The sequence below is a fragment of the Rhizopus microsporus genome (genome assembly GCF_002708625.1).
Source record: "Rhizopus microsporus ATCC 52813 unplaced genomic scaffold scaffold_14, whole genome shotgun sequence".
Lineage (NCBI taxonomy): Eukaryota > Fungi > Mucoromycota > Mucoromycetes > Mucorales > Rhizopodaceae > Rhizopus > Rhizopus microsporus.
Window position 1 is genome coordinate 100,722 of NW_019671929.1, and position 15,825 is coordinate 116,546.

General features: G+C 37.2%; 3 protein-coding genes across 3 annotated transcripts; 2 read left to right on the forward strand and 1 right to left on the reverse strand.

Annotated features, from left to right (window-relative positions):
* The first annotated feature begins 462 nt into the window (after window positions 1-462).
* RHIMIDRAFT_35493 (Not1-domain-containing protein) lies at window positions 463-7,124 on the forward strand. The gene is made up of 10 exons (XM_023615146.1): window positions 463-512; window positions 569-588; window positions 638-890; window positions 960-1,073; window positions 1,124-1,465; window positions 1,523-1,720; window positions 1,773-2,038; window positions 2,091-5,967; window positions 6,029-6,909; window positions 6,961-7,124. Exons 2-10 carry the CDS (start codon window positions 581-583, stop codon window positions 6,977-6,979), a joined length of 5,958 nt encoding a protein of 1,985 aa, XP_023463897.1. The 5' UTR covers window positions 463-512; window positions 569-580; the 3' UTR covers window positions 6,980-7,124.
* Window positions 7,125-9,144: 2,020 nt separating this feature from the next.
* Window positions 9,145-13,890, forward strand: RHIMIDRAFT_260008 (phospholipase D/nuclease). The gene is made up of 15 exons (XM_023611438.1): window positions 9,145-9,844; window positions 9,903-9,929; window positions 9,976-10,765; window positions 10,852-10,934; window positions 10,995-11,172; window positions 11,223-11,287; window positions 11,340-11,398; window positions 11,456-11,645; window positions 11,700-11,909; window positions 11,966-12,041; window positions 12,093-12,261; window positions 12,311-12,630; window positions 12,677-13,530; window positions 13,579-13,730; window positions 13,780-13,890. The coding sequence occupies exons 1-13, from the start codon at window positions 9,191-9,193 to the stop codon at window positions 13,393-13,395; spliced, it is 3,540 nt and encodes a 1,179-aa protein (XP_023463898.1). The 5' UTR covers window positions 9,145-9,190; the 3' UTR covers window positions 13,396-13,530; window positions 13,579-13,730; window positions 13,780-13,890.
* Window positions 13,891-13,982: 92 nt separating this feature from the next.
* RHIMIDRAFT_245316 (uncharacterized protein) lies at window positions 13,983-15,823 on the reverse strand (the record flags this gene model as incomplete). Its single annotated transcript, XM_023610180.1, has 3 exons — window positions 13,983-14,762; window positions 14,822-15,099; window positions 15,157-15,823. 3 exons carry the CDS (start codon window positions 15,821-15,823, stop codon window positions 13,983-13,985), a joined length of 1,725 nt encoding a protein of 574 aa, XP_023463899.1.
* Window positions 15,824-15,825: the final 2 nt, after the last annotated feature.

Sequence of the window (15,825 nt, forward strand, 5' to 3'; positions counted from 1 at the left end):
GCCAATGCATCGACCAAGTACTTGTTGTAATATAACAAAGGACTGCTGTTCCAATAAAAAATGCATTGATAGGCTCGGTAAAGTTCTGTTTCAGCTCTTTTATGTCATCTTTCTCACAGGTAACACTTTTACTGTATACCGAGTTAACTTTAAAATTTAGGCTTGTTTCATCAAATCTATTAAAGACATAAGCACTATTTTTGGTTGAATGACATTCCCTGTTGGGTCATTCAAATCATAAAGAATTTAAACAAGTTCTATTAACAACTATGCTCTCTTTCTCCCTTTCTCCCTTTCTCTCTTCTTTAACAACAGTGCATGCGGAGTTCAATAGCACCATCTTGGACACATCTGATTGACTGAATTCATAATATTCCATCTCCGAACAATTTAGAGAGGATTAGTTTTTTTATATTTTGCACGTTGAATAAGAAAATGCGGATGTTTTTTTTTCTTTCGTGTTTTTTTAATTTAGGAGAAAAATAAAATAAAAAAGACTTGTATTATAAAAGGTAAAAAGATGCTTTTTTCTTTAATTGAATTTGTAACACTTTTTCTTCTTTTTTAGTTTGAAAAAGCAATGACAGAGTAAGTAATTTAAATTAGAAAAAGTACCGTTGCTTAAAATGAAATTTAGCAATAAAGATGCTGAACAGACCGAGGGCCGTATTTGTAAAATGATTCTAGAAGGAGGTTACGAATGTTGTAGTTCTATTACAAATGTTCGAGAACTACTTTCTACAGTTACTGAAATCACTGAAAAGGAAGTAGCTGAAACTATTGGTTGTATGGCAAGGACACATACAAATATGACAGGCGTAGGCAATGGCACAACCAACAAGGATACAACTTGGAGAGTAGATAACTTTGTCATATTAATCGACGAAAAGGTTTAAGGAATAGAAAAAAGGAGTCTCTGTTGTATCGCTTATCTTGTTTTTTTTTTTTTTTGAATATAGGTCCCTAGCTTGGATTGGATAAAAGTCTTTGAATGCTTAGATTATGAACATTTCTTTCTATATGATTCGAAAGGCTTAGATATGCTAATAGCTGCCTGGAAGTTTTCTAAACAGGTAATTATTAATCAAAAGCCCTTGGTTTTATGCTTATTGTATGTCAATAGGGAAACGATCCATTTCCAGCAAACGTGTTTTTCGGACAGTGGAAAAATTTAAAGGGACAGCTCAGTGCTCTATATCAAATGACTAATGCCCCTACTGATTACGTTAATCTACCCGCATGCTCAAAAAGAAAAGTGATGGAAGTAGATGACTTTTCTACAGCTAATGCCAGTAACCGTACCTTGGCTACTCAACTCGTAAAAGAACAACTGAATTCACTGGACTTGATTGAATGTGTTATCAAGATGGCTGATACTGCTGTAGTTGATGATGTTAAGGTTTTTCTTGAAATGATGGTAAATAAGAGTCCTGAACTTGTTTTTATGGGTTTACTACAAATTGATGTAAGTTAACTTTATTCATCTTGAACTCTTACTAAATATACATGTCCTTTTTTTTAGCCACTTGCAAATAAGGTCCACGAAGACTTATTCGCGAGACTTATCGTTTACTATTTCACGGGAAATGCAAGCAGTGTCTTTGTCTTTACCAAATTTTGGAAGGCAAAACCTGAATTGTTTAAAAAGAACATTCTTGAACTTTATAATAACGATCCAACTGCTTTAACAAGAATCCTAGCGTTTGTTCATGAATTAAAGGTAAAAGCATATATACTATTAAGGTCAAGAGAGATACTTAGATAAAATATAGATTTTGCCAGCTATTCTTGATCTTCAACCATTCTTATTCACCATCGACTTGGCTGCTCTAGCAGCTCGTCGAGAATACCTAAACCTTGAAAAATGGCTTCAAGATAAAATTAAGGAAAATGGTGACGTATTTTGTAAAGCATGCTTAGCATTCCTTGGTAGCAAAATTAGAGCTGAATTGACTAGACAAGAGACACAATCAGCTCCAATTACTGTACCATTATCTATGGACGTCGTCAATGTCTTTATAAAAGTGCTTGCTGAAAGGTATGGAATGACAGTGCATAAAAGACAATGTTTTTATTGATTTATTATATAGCAATATTGATACAAGTGAAAAAGAAATACTACGTGATATTCAAGCAGGATATATAAAGATTAATCAAAAGGGCCCCACTGTTGCCACCACTCCTGTTGCTACTGCCGGAGTAGTTCCATTAGTACCAGAACCTGCACTCAGAAAGACCCCTTCAAAAACCCCTGCTCCTACAGCCAACGTTGTAACCTTTAAACAGGAGATTGAAGATGAAGCAAATTCATATTATGAAAAAATCTATAGTGGAGAGATATCAATAGAAGGAATGATTGAAAAACTTCGGAAATTTAGTCAATCCAGAGATCCTCGAGAAAACGACATATATGCATGCATGATTCATAACTTATTGGATGAATACAACTTCTTCCCAAAATACCCAGAGAAAGAACTTACAATCACAAGTATTTTATTTGGTCAACTAATACAGCACAGACTGTTTACATACGCTACTCTTGGATTAGCACTACGTTATGTACTTGATGCCTTGGGACATGTACCAGGTACCAAAATATACAGATTTGGTTTAACAGCCCTTACACAATTCCAATCACGATTACCTGAATGGCCACAATACTGTTTTCATTTAACTCAAGCACCTGCTCTTCAGTTAACTAATCCAGAAATTGTCAACATGATAAAGCAAGCTATGCAAGTAGGAAGGTTACAACAGCAACATATGCAGCAGCAACCTCCACAACCAAATATTATGGATGGTCAGCCCATTCCCAGCTTACCTTCATCATCAGCTAGTATTCCTCCAGAGAAGTTGAAAAGCATAGTACCGCAAACATCTGTGTTTACAGCTATATGCGTACCAGATATTTCAAAGGACAAGGATGAGAGTGTTATGTATGAGACTCCAAATGAAGCAACGCAAGATAAGATACTGTTTATCATCAACAATGTTGCACACAATAACTTGCAAACCAAATCTATTGACCTCAAAGATGTTCTTCAACAGTCTGCGTATCAGTGGTTCAGCAACTATTTGGTAGTGAAACGAGCTAGCATAGAACCCAACTATCATGATCTCTATCTACTACTTTTGAAGTCTGTGGATAGTCCTTTATTATACCACCATGTACTACGAGAGACGTATTCCAATATCAAGATTTTGTTAAATTCAGATAACACAGTATCTTCATCGACTGAACGAACATTATTGAAAAACCTTGGTTCTTGGCTAGGCGGTATGACTTTGGCTCAAAATAAGCCTATCAAGCAGAAGCATATCTCCTTTAAAGATCTCCTTCTTGAAGGCTATGACAGCAGTCGTTTAATCGTGGTTATTCCATTTGTTTGTAAAGTGCTTGAACAAGGCAAGAAGGGTAAAGTGTTTGTGCCTCCTAATCCCTGGGTCATGGCTATTCTTAAACTGTTGGTGGAACTTTATCAAAATGCAGACCTCAAACTGAATCTTAAATTTGAGATTGAAGTCTTGTGCAAGATTTTATCCATAGAATTGAACACAATTCAGCCAACAATGATATTAAAGAACAGGAAGCCAAAGAAGCCACAATCACAAGCGACAGCAGTTGTTGCAAAACCGGAAAGCTCACCATATGCTATTTCAAGGCCACCTATTACCAATCTTATCGCACAATCACCAGTCGCTACTTCTGCAGGATTGGATAAAATGGAGGATGAATTCATTCAACTTCCCAACTTAGGCCCCTACTTGATTTTTAATTCTCAAATAGTTCTATACGCGGCTCAACCCAATTCCAAACGCTGGACGTTACAGGCTATTAAGCAGTCCATTTTTGACATCATTGGACCTGTTGTGGAAAGATCGGTGGCCATTGCTTCGGTATCCACACGTGAATTAATCTTGAAGGATTTTGCAATGGAATCTGATGAAAACAAGATGAGAAAGGCAGCTCATCTAATGGCAAGAAGTCTTGCTGGTAGCTTAGCTATGGTGACTTGTAAAGAACCGCTTCGTGCAAGTATGATAAATCATCTCAGAAATACCTTTGTATCCAATGGCTTAAGTGAAGTTGCTGCTGAACAAGCTGCAGCATTGACTGCTTCAGATAATTTGGACTTGGTATGCACAGTCATTGAAAAGACAGCCATGGAAAAAGTAATTGTGGAAGTGGATGAAATATTGCTTAATGCTTATGCCAGCCGCAAGAAGCACCGAGAACAGCAACAACAACGTGGTAATCCTCAACCATACTTTGATATGGACATATTTTCTGTTTCAAGGTTTCCTGCTACACTCCCTGAACCTTTACGTCCTAAACCCAATGGAATTCACACCAACCAGCTTCGTATATATGAAGACTTTTTACGTGTGCCAAGACTGGCTCCTCAAGCACCTGCTGGACAGATGGTAGAGCAACCAACACTGGAACAACAACAACAACAACAACAGCAGCAGCAGCAGCAGCAACAGCAGCAACAGCAACAACAACAACAACAACAACAACAGCAGCAGCAACAGCAGCAACAGCAACGTTTACTGCGTAATAACATTGCTCCTGGTGGAAGCATGATACACCCCGAGCTACACTCTGGATATAACAATGGTCTTATTTCTTTGCTAGAGCAGCAACAAGTCAGTGCACACCAAATCTTGGAAAGGTTTGCACAGTACATTAGTGATTTGGAGAAATTGATCAGTGTGACAAATGTCCCTAGCTTCGGCCACCTGCCCTTACAGCATGATATTATTACTATTATTCATCAGATACCTTTGCTCGCCTTGTCAAGCTTTGATAAAGCAGAAGCAGCACGCACTTTCGCTCAAAAGGTTGTTCAATTGCTTTATAAAAGCGAAACGCAACTAGGCCGTGAAGTTTATGTTGTCCTTCTTGAAAGATTATGCGAAGTATCACCCAATGTTGGAGTTCTTGTTACTTCTTGGTTAACGCATGCAGATGACGAGCGTAAATACAATGTACCTGTGACTGTAGCTTTGATCAAAGCCAGCCTTATTAACTTACCTGAACAAGACCAAGAACTGGCCACACTAATTGATAGTGGTCGTATAAGCGCTATTGATTTTACTGCTCGATTGATTCGTGCTTGTTTATATGAAGAAGGCGGTTTAGCAACTCGCCAAGACTTTATGGCATCTTTAGAAGCACTAAGCAGATTACGAGGAAATGTGCCCGAAAGCGTATTGTTTTTAATGGAAGAAATGCGTAGACGCTCTGTTCCTGGTAGTACGGCCGCTCCTGTCACACTGCAACAGCATCCTATGTTGCCTCAAGGTCTATCTGATGAAGAAATTGCCATTCGCGAACAGATGCATGTTTTATTCAGTGAGTGGATTAGACTCTATCAACACCCTACTAGCACCGACAAAATATTGAAAGTGTTTGTCACTCAACTTTCACAGCAAAACATTTTCAAGATGGAAGACATGTCTTCGCTCTTTTATCGTACTTGTATTGAAGCCTCCGTCGAACATGCTGTCAAACATAAGCAACTGCTTAATCAGCCTGTCGGTCTTACTTATTTGCCAATTGATGCCCTTTCCAAGTTAATTGTTTGCTTAATGGAACTTCCCCAACCACCTGTTGATAATTCAGCCATCGGTAAAGCTGCTATGGACTCACCAGATAGTGCTAGAATAGCTTTATTTACCAAGATTCTCTCTATTGTTATCCTTGTGATTTCTCAAATGCATGATCAACGTCAGCAGCAATTTGATCAACGTCCTTTCTTGAGATTCTTTACCAGCTTACTCTGCGAACTTCATTCATCCGAACAACAACTGCAGACAGTTTACATGTCTATTCTCAGTGCATTGAGCAATACATTCAACACACTCCAGCCTTTAAACTTCCCTGGTTTTACATTCGCTTGGCTTCAGTTGACTTCTCATAGAATGTTTATGCCCAAGTTACTGCTGGCTGAAAATCAAAAGGTAAAAGGAGCGAGCAGTAATGACTTTAGTATATAGAACTAATTTCCTTTATTTTATGTAGGGATGGCCAATCTTTCAACAGTTGCTCATATCCTTGTTCAAGTTTTTGAACCCTTTCTTACACAAAGCTAAGTTGAAAGATACCACAAGAATGCTATACAGAGGAACACTCAGGGTATTGCTTGTACTCTTGCATGATTTCCCTGAATTCCTATGCGATTATCATTATAGCCTCTGTGATGTTATTCCATCATCTTGCATTCAACTACGTAATTTGATTCTTAGCGCTTTCCCTCGTCATATGCGTTTACCGGATCCATTCACGCCCAATCTTAAAGTGGATTTACTTCCAGACATCAATCAATCACCCAATATCCTATCTGATTACACTAGTATCTTGAAGAAGAACAACCTGAAGCAAGAGGTTGACGATTATATGAAATCACAAATCGATAAAGCCAAATTCTTGGCTTCTTTACCTTCTAAGCTAATTCTTGCTAAGGATGAACAAGAGGACAGCAAATATAATGTATCAATGATGAATGCACTTGTATTCTATGTAGGTGTAACTGGAGTCACTGAGGGTATCCCCGTGAATCAAGGAGCGCCTATTCAAATCTTCCAATACCTACTGAACGAGCTCGATTCGGAAGGTCGCTATTTGTTCCTAAGTGCTACTGCAAACCAGCTCCGATACCCGAACAGCCACACACACTACTTTAGCTGTGTCATACTTTACTTGTTTGCAGAAAGCACAAAGGAGGTTGTCAAAGAGCAAATTACACGAGTACTATTAGAGCGTCTCATTGTAAATCGACCTCATCCTTGGGGACTCTTGATTACATTCATAGAGTTGATCAAGAATCCAAGATACAGTTTCTGGAATCACTCATTTACACGATGCGCTACAGATATTGAACGATTATTTGAAAGTGTTTCTAGGTAAAGTCATAGACAAAAGTAAAATGATATGATTTACTTATGTGAATTTAGGTCCATTAATCAAACTTAGAGAAAATAATGTATAAATTGTACATATGTTAGATACTTTTCAACTTTTATTTTGTAAATTGTGTTTGCATTCGAGAAATCCCTTATACCTTTTTTTTTAATAAAGTTATTTCTGTACTATTTTTATGTTTATGTAAACGAGTTTTTATACGGAAAAGGATAAATTATGTATAAAAGGAGAAGAGAGAGAAAATGGGGGTATAAGGGTTTATTTACACTACCAGACATGATAGGATGATTGAGACCACCTTTGGATGACTTTTAAATCTTCGTCTTCTTCTTCGCGTATGACTAAACGATTATCGGAACTGGAAGAAGAGTGGGTTGAATGATTATAATATGGAACAGGATTTCTAGAAGGATTTCTATAGTAACCAGCTCTTTCTTCCATGCTTTGTCTCGCTAATGAAAGTAAAATTGGATCATTTTCTAGATTATGAATGCTATTGTTATTGCTTGTCGGAGGTATCACACTGGGAGGATATTCTAGTAAAGAAGAAAATATATCATGTGAATCAAGTGAAGAAGTGATGGGTGCTGAAGATGAAGGATGACGTTGATGATGATTACTACTACTATTGGTCATTGAGACAGTTGTGTTGGTTATAATGGGTTTAATTTTCTTTTGTTGTTCGACATCACAGTTCCCTCTCTTTTTTCGTATTTTTAAAAATATAAACAGTAAAGAAATGATGGCTATTCCGGCAATAGTAGAAATAATGATTATACCTATTGTTAATGACGACAACTCCCAGCTTGAAATCATTAGAAAGAAAAGGTTTAAATGAAAAGAAAAGAAAATAGAATGAAAATAGTGAAATATTTATAAAGGAATTTTGATAATGAACAACCCCACTCACATGCAACTCGCATTTAACCTTCAAATGTTTCTCGATGAGTGGTTATCATGTCATCATCATAAATCATTGTTTTCCTATCTTGCCGAGTTTTAAAAAAGGATGACGACTCTCTTTTTTTCGTTTCTTAATTACAATACATAATAATGAAAATTATAAGTGAAATTACTGTGTAGCAATTATCTGATCTTTTTTTTTTTTTTTTTTCAATGCCAGTAATGCAGACGGCTGATCTTGTATGCAAGTCAATGGGCATTGTGTAGTGATTTGTGTAACATTAGCGTTTATCCAAGATCAAGCCTCACTCGCTTCTCTTCGCTATATCTCTCTAAATGAATATTGTCTAGTTGTACTTCATGAACGTTTAAAAAGAAAGGCCAACCTCTAAAGGAGGACTGTACTCATTATACAAAGAACCAACAGGTATCACTAACGTTGATAGAATAATTGATCCTGGTACAGAGTGCATCATTGCTATCAAAAGCACACATAGGACTAAAGGATACCGAAAATGACATGTACAATAAAGTGGCAGTGATACGGTGTTGCTGGGTACTAAACTAGCACATCTACTACAGCAAGTAGTAACATGATGTTTTTCCTTCTGAGTTTATCTATTTTGTAAAAAGATGTACATATATACCTTTAGCAACATTTCTTCCTGTCAAGTAAACTTGTCTTTACAGGCTACAAGATTCTACTCTAGCCCTCAAAATGACCTGATAGCAATCAAAAGAGGCACTATCAATTTTTCAATGCTGAATATAAATAAGCGTTTAGAAAAGCAGAGTTGGAAAAAAAAAAAAAAATACGCCAATATTCAACCTGCATACGACAAAATGCCAGCCATCAATAGCTCCCGTCCTTCATTACGTACAAATAATGTCGAATAACCTTTCACGGCAAATACCTTCTGACAGCTACATGCGAAAATCTGCTTTTGACACAGCAGTTGAACACACAAAGAGCTAGAGCAACATCTGTTGATAAATACAAGATGAGTGTAACTTGCTTCAAGTGTCACGGATAGCTTGACAACAAATACAAAAAGTCTACTGCATTTGAATCGTTAAAAAGGGGGCTTTCTTACTGTAAATCCTCTTGATGCCAGAAAGAAGGAATTAGTATGAAGTTGTTCTTTACAATAAATTCATGTTTTACTCATAAATATGGCTTAGGTCAGTTCATTGTTCTAATAATGTGTACAGATAAAAGCTATTAATTAAAGCGTGGTAAATGCTAATATTGTTAAAAAAGACTAAAAAAGAGAGGGCAATATTTGCTTGTATCACCCAAGTAATTTTTATATATTCTCTCTGCCTGTTTCCCCCATCGTTCCTTTTTTAGTTTACTCCATGTCGAATCCAATAGCTGATACAGCAGACTACTTTACTCGCTATAATAAGCAACAGCAGTATCAGCAGCAGTTTGAAGAACTACCACGTCATATACCAGAACGACCTTGGACTCGTGTACTTGATCGTATATCCTTTCTGATTCCACCTGCTTACTTCCATGGAGATGATGACTCTGTTTACAATGATCGAGACACATTTGAACTCATGAAAAGTAAAGCTTCTAGTGAAGACACGACTCTAGATGAAGCCTACAGTAGCTCTGCTGCAAAAAGTATCATTGATATCAAGCCTGGGGAAGAAGAAGAAAGGTTACCATCGGCTGCTGACCTTTCGAAAGCAATGACTCCTGAAAAAGAAGCTAGTGATTATTTCACCCATCCTTTTCCTGAACAACAACATCAACATCAACAAGAAAATAGACGAGATATCAGTGATTATTATAGAGCAGTCGCTCCTCCCGAAGAAGGTCGAATAAAAGACAAATGGGACAGAACAATCGATAAATTGAAGTTTATTGCTAACCTAACAAGTCATCAGCCAGTTGTAGTACAGCCTATTCTAGGCCCATCCCACACTTTAGCCACTTATTATCCTCCCGCATTTGATCCTGTGTTTACCGCATTTGCAAGAGATGAATACGGAAGAAAATTAGTAAGCCTTTGCAAAAGCAAATATATATCACATTGTGCTAAACTCCTGTTATATACAGCCACCTATATTACTGCAGTGTATTTATGTAAATAATACAAACATATTCTTTTATGATACTAACAAACTCATAGGCCACAGTGACCGACTCTGAATATGTTGATGGTATCAATCAGTGGGTGTTTCGAGTAGAGTTACAATATGGCGATGTCAAATGGGTTATTCGTCGAAACATTGCTGATTTTATGGCACTCCACTTTAAACTCAAAGTCAAGTCAAACTTGTACGACTACGTTCCTGATCCGCCCAATTTTCCAAACCAGCTATCCAATCTGCTGGATACAGCCAAATCGACCATTGGCCTTTTTGAAAGCAAACAGATCAACTATAATCGACGCGCTACTTTGACAGATTACCTCAGAGCTCTTCTCTTACGTGCACACGTCACAGCAAGCTATGACATTTGTGAGTTTCTTGAGTTATCAGCTATCAGTATTGCGCATGATATGGGATGGAAAGGTAAGGAAGGCTATCTGAAGAACCGTATTCGATATGTAGCACCCAAATGCTTTTGCATCTCAAGAATCACAAAAAGATGGACAACAGAATGGATCATCTTGCGTGACTCATACATGGCCTTTAGTAAAGACGCAGCCTCCTCAGAACCAACAGACGTTCTCTTGTTCGACAGCTCACTTCGTTTTGAGGTATTGGAACCTCGAGTTTATTTAGGAAATTATCACATCAAGATACGTAACCAGTCAAGAGAAATAGAGATTAAAGGAACAAAAAGAGAAATAGATCAATGGATTGAAAGTATTGAAAAGGTAAAGAGTGAAAGTCCTTGGGTATATCATCATCGTTTTGCATCGTTTGCTCCAATTCGTCATAATGCAAAAGTGAAATGGTTTGTTGACGCTGAAAGTAATAAACAGCCTTTTTTCTTGATATTCATTCTGTTTCTCTTTTTTGCTCATTTTCATTCTCTTTTTTTTTGCTCTCTACTTTAGATCACTTCAATGCTGTGGCTGAAGCTATTTTGTCTGCCAAAGTCGAAATATATATCGCTGACTGGTGGCTGTCACCCGAACTGGTAACATAAATACAAAATGATTACTATACGTAAATTGTACGAATTAAATCATAAAAGTAGTATCTGAGAAGACCTCCAGAAGAAAATGAAGATTTTAGGCTCGACAGATTATTGAAGCGTAAAGCAGTCGAAGGCGTCAAGATCTATATTGTTGTCTATAAAGAAATGTCACTTGCTTTAACCATTGATTCTGTACATACAAAGCAAACACTTCAAAACTTACATCCAAATATAATTGGTAAGTGAATATGACTGAAACATCATTTTAAATAATTCATACTCTACAAGTACAAAGACACCCGGATCATAGCTTGGGTAAAAACGACACTGTCCTATTCTGGTCACATCATGAGGTAAACGTCTAGAAGGTATTTATCTGAAAATTGTCCATTGATTATGTTGTAGAAAATTGTAGTGGTTGATAATAGATTGGCATTTATTGGAGGACTTGATTTATGTTTTGGGTTAGATAAAGGGATTATAGTATAGGTCAATCATGTTATAACACCTTGATTTATTAGACGTTATGACACACATGCTCACTCTCTTTCTGATTTCCCTGCAGAAGGGCATGACCGTGAAGTATTTCCTGGGCAAGACTATTCAAATCCAAGAGTCAAGGATTTTATTAACGTAGCTCAGTATGACAGAACCCTTGTCAACAGAACTACCACCCCTCGAATGCCATGGCATGACGTTACACTTGGTGTAGTAAGTATAGGATTTATTTTAAAATAAGAGAGGGCTTATTTTGCAATCCTATAGGTTGGCCCTATTGCTCGTGATATATCAAGACATTTCATTCAACGATGGAACTTTTTGAAGACTACCAAAAGTATGCATCGACGAGCTGTTCCTTTTTTGATGCCCAAGGGGGAGTACGTCGCAGCAAGAGACGAAAGCAAATTTTCGGGAACGTGTAAAGTGCAGTTACTGAGAAGCTCTTCAAGATGGAGTAGCGATATTGAACGTGAGGTAAGAGTAAAGATGCCTTGCAGATAATAAGTCATGGTAACCTTGTGTAATCATAGCATTCAATTTATAATGCGTATATGGAATGCATTACTCATGCTAAGCACTTTATTTATATCGAAAATCAATTCTTTAGTAAGTCATGCTCGTTATCTCCTTTTGGTTTCTTGCTGATAATATAAATAGTTAGCACAACGACTGAAGATAAATTGCTAAGAAACAAAATCGCTGAAGCACTAGTTTCACGTATAAAGCGAGCTCATGATAAAGGAGAAAAGTTCCGCGTCTTTATCATTATGCCATTAATTCCTGCTTTTGAAGGTGATTTGGCATCTAGTGAGGCTTACTCTGCTAGGTAAATAAATGCAGCCATACTATACATATATGTCTAACAATATGAATAGAAACGTGATGCATTTCCAGTATACAACTATATCCAGAGGTGGCCATTCTATCATGGAAAAGCTGAGACAGTATGGAATCGATCCAGATCAGTATATCAATTGGTTTAGTTTAAGAAATTATGCAAAGCTAAAGGTGCCACCAAGAACAGAAAATCCATTTGATGACCTTAATAGAGTACCAACAAATCAAACGTCATCTAGCCCACCTAGACGAAAGAGTTATCCAACCATAGATGATAGATACAGTTATGTTACCGAAATATTGTATATTCACAGCAAGCTGATGATCGTAGATGACAGGATTGTATTGATGGGATCAGGTATATAACGCCTTTAAAGCATGACCTTTGACTCATTTATTTGAAGCCAATATCAATGATAGATCTCAGCTAGGCAACAGAGACTCGGAAGTAGCGATGCTTGTCGAAGACACTGAAATGGTTCAATCATATATGAATGGTAAAGAGTATCAAGCGGCTAAATTTGCTCACACTCTACGCATGCAGCTCTGGAAGGAACATTTGGGCCTACTAAACTTTGAAAGGTGGTCAGATTTACTAAAGGGCACGGTAGAACGAGAGGTCAATGAATTGGGCATCTCGCGCCACTTGACCATATATCCAAGCTTAGCTCGATCACACAATAACGCAGAAGATATAAGACAAATCGAAGCGGATGAGCCTGTCAAGATGTTGGATAGGGCTAGTCGAACCTATAGTCTTTATGATACCTTCAAGTCACATCGTCATTTAAAGCGCCATGATGCTGCCGTGCTTGATCCGTTATCAGATCGATTCTACACAAGTATTTGGATGAAGCGCGCAACAACAAATACCAAAGTATATCGAAAACTGTTTCGATGCGTGCCTGATGATACCATTCACACATATGAGCAGCATCGAGCCTTCATGCCAGATGATCCTGGACATGTAGCAGATCCTACACTAACAGAGGAGGACATATGCCAAGAGCTAGAAAAGATCCAAGGGCATATTGTACTGTTTCCAAAAGATTATTTAAAGGATGAGAATTTATTAGCTGGTTCGATCACGAATACTGTAGCCCCACTTGTCATTTTTACTTGACGCTGTTATATAAATCTGTTGCTGTTATTCCACTTAAATTAAATCCATGCATGTCCTTTTTGCCTTCAATTTCCTGTATCTTTGCTGCGTTTACTTTCATCTTGTTTCTTGCTTCTTCTATCTTTTCATCCAATAGTGATTGATCTATCCATGCATTAGATAATATGCTGCCTTATTTATGAGAACAATAACCTTTCTGTATTAACTCTTTAGTTTTATCTGTTGAAAGCTTGATAAACATGTCACCAAAGAATGTCCATAGTTTCTTTTCGTCTGTCTTTTTTATGTGAGTTAATGCTTCTCTATTAGAATTACGCTTTCTGTCAAAATCAATAACCTAATGGTGTAGTTCATCAGTATTGGAATGATCAACCGACATTTCATACAGCTTGTTTGTTAATCAATATTTCCTCTGCTAAATGCTCCTTTTCAGCAAGAACTACATATAAAGACTATATGAGAACTTTGTTGAAAAATTGAAAGAAGGTCAAGTACTTTGTTCAATCTGATTTGCCACAGACATGTCTTTATTATGAAAAAAAAAAAAAAGAAATAGTAACAACCGTGGCTTGCAGTTGTATGCAAACTTAACCCAAACTCCACTGAGTGCTTAACCAATTAAATGTAACAAATGATGAATCTACAGAGCAAACAGGAGGAGTTCTACCGATCTTTGGCATAGAAATCGAAGTCTTGTCATTTCCTGAGTAAAAAGCAGCCATCTTACCGTAACCCTGTACAGAGATAACCCGATATTGTGTAAGACCAAGAAGCCAATTTTCCATGTAGGCACTGTTGACAGCAGGTTGCATTGTAGCCTTGTTGACTTCCTTTGGATTCTCAACATCAATGTACTTTGCTACTTGTTCAGGTTCAATATGTTCAATAGGCAATCCAGTAACGACAAAACTAGAGGATTGAACAATACTTTCGCTCAAGTATTCTCTAGCCAGATCTTTCTTGTCATTAAGTGATACAAATTCATCGCGTAAATGATGAGAATCTGTTACTAGGAAGAAAACAATATGTTTGTGGTGTGGTTCTCTCTTGAAGTCAGCCAGTTCGCCTGCGCACTTTAAAAAGTGTCCCCATTTCTTCAGTCCATTCATATCGTACTGAGGATTGGCAAGAGCATTGTCATCTGTTCTGACCTGGATACCAATACTAAGGATGCTTTTCATTTCAAATAAATTTTTATAAGCATTGAGGAAGCGACGCGATCCAATGGTTGGACGAAAAAGAAAATTGGTGATACACTTGAACGTGTTTTCCTTTGTTAAGCCCATAGTATTTAGTTGCTTTCTATACTTTGAAGATAGTTGAAAGGTGCGAATGATAAAGCCACGGTTGGATCGTACTTCGACATACTTTATAAAAAAGAAAGAGGTTAATTCGTTTTCTAATAGAATGCGTTATATGCCCTTACAGTCCCATTCCATAATTCTTTAAAATCGGTATTTCCGCCATCAGGAAACATGGTATGCGTAAGATCATCGTACTTTCTATTCAAAATATCTACATTTTGATATCCTAGTAACGGGTTTTCATCATCTCTAAACAAATCCTCCATTTCCTTTGGATCATGTGACCATTTGATATGTGGCTGCTCCCAAACATCCTCCAAAGGTAAAGGGTTCATTTCATGCCAATGTAGTAGGTATGCTCTATCAGTTAGCAAAGCATAGAAAAAGGTTGAGATCATACCTAGAAGCATATAATGAGCCATTGTATACGGTGTTAGTAAACGATGCTACTCCTTACCACCCATTCTATCTGCCAGTCCACCACACCCTCTGTTACTATTCACAGGCACTTCTTTACAGAGATAAGAGATAAACTTGGGTCTATTTTCAAAATCGATATTCTTTGGAAATTCTCCTTTCTTGTACTTTTCCATCAATGCCATATTTCTTTGATGAAGTTTGATATATTTCTCTTGCCAATTACCACATTCTCCATTCTCATTATATTTCCATTCGTCTGTAAAGCCTCCTTTACTCTCATCATATTTTTTGCAGTAATTCTGATATTCTTCATTAGAGGCATAGCTTACAGCACGCAATAAAGAGTTGTGTGGAGGTGGTGGTGCATAAGATCCGTCTGTAGGGTGCTCTATGAGGATTTCTCTTGGTAAATGACAATGACCTTCTTGAGGAGTAAAAGTGATTGGCAAGGTGTTATCTTGATCACTAGTATTTGTATTATCCTTATCGTACACAACATCTAAAGTCAATAAGAATTTGAGCATGTCAATTATATGGATTGTACTGTATTTACTTGGATAGAATAGAGAATAAGCTGCCATCAAGACTATAGCAATCAAACTTCCCATTGTCAAAGCCTTTGCCAGTCTATACTTGAAAAGTAAACTGCCTTTTAGCTCATTTTGGCCGTTGTGAACTCTTTGATAAGGTATGTCAACTGCCATGG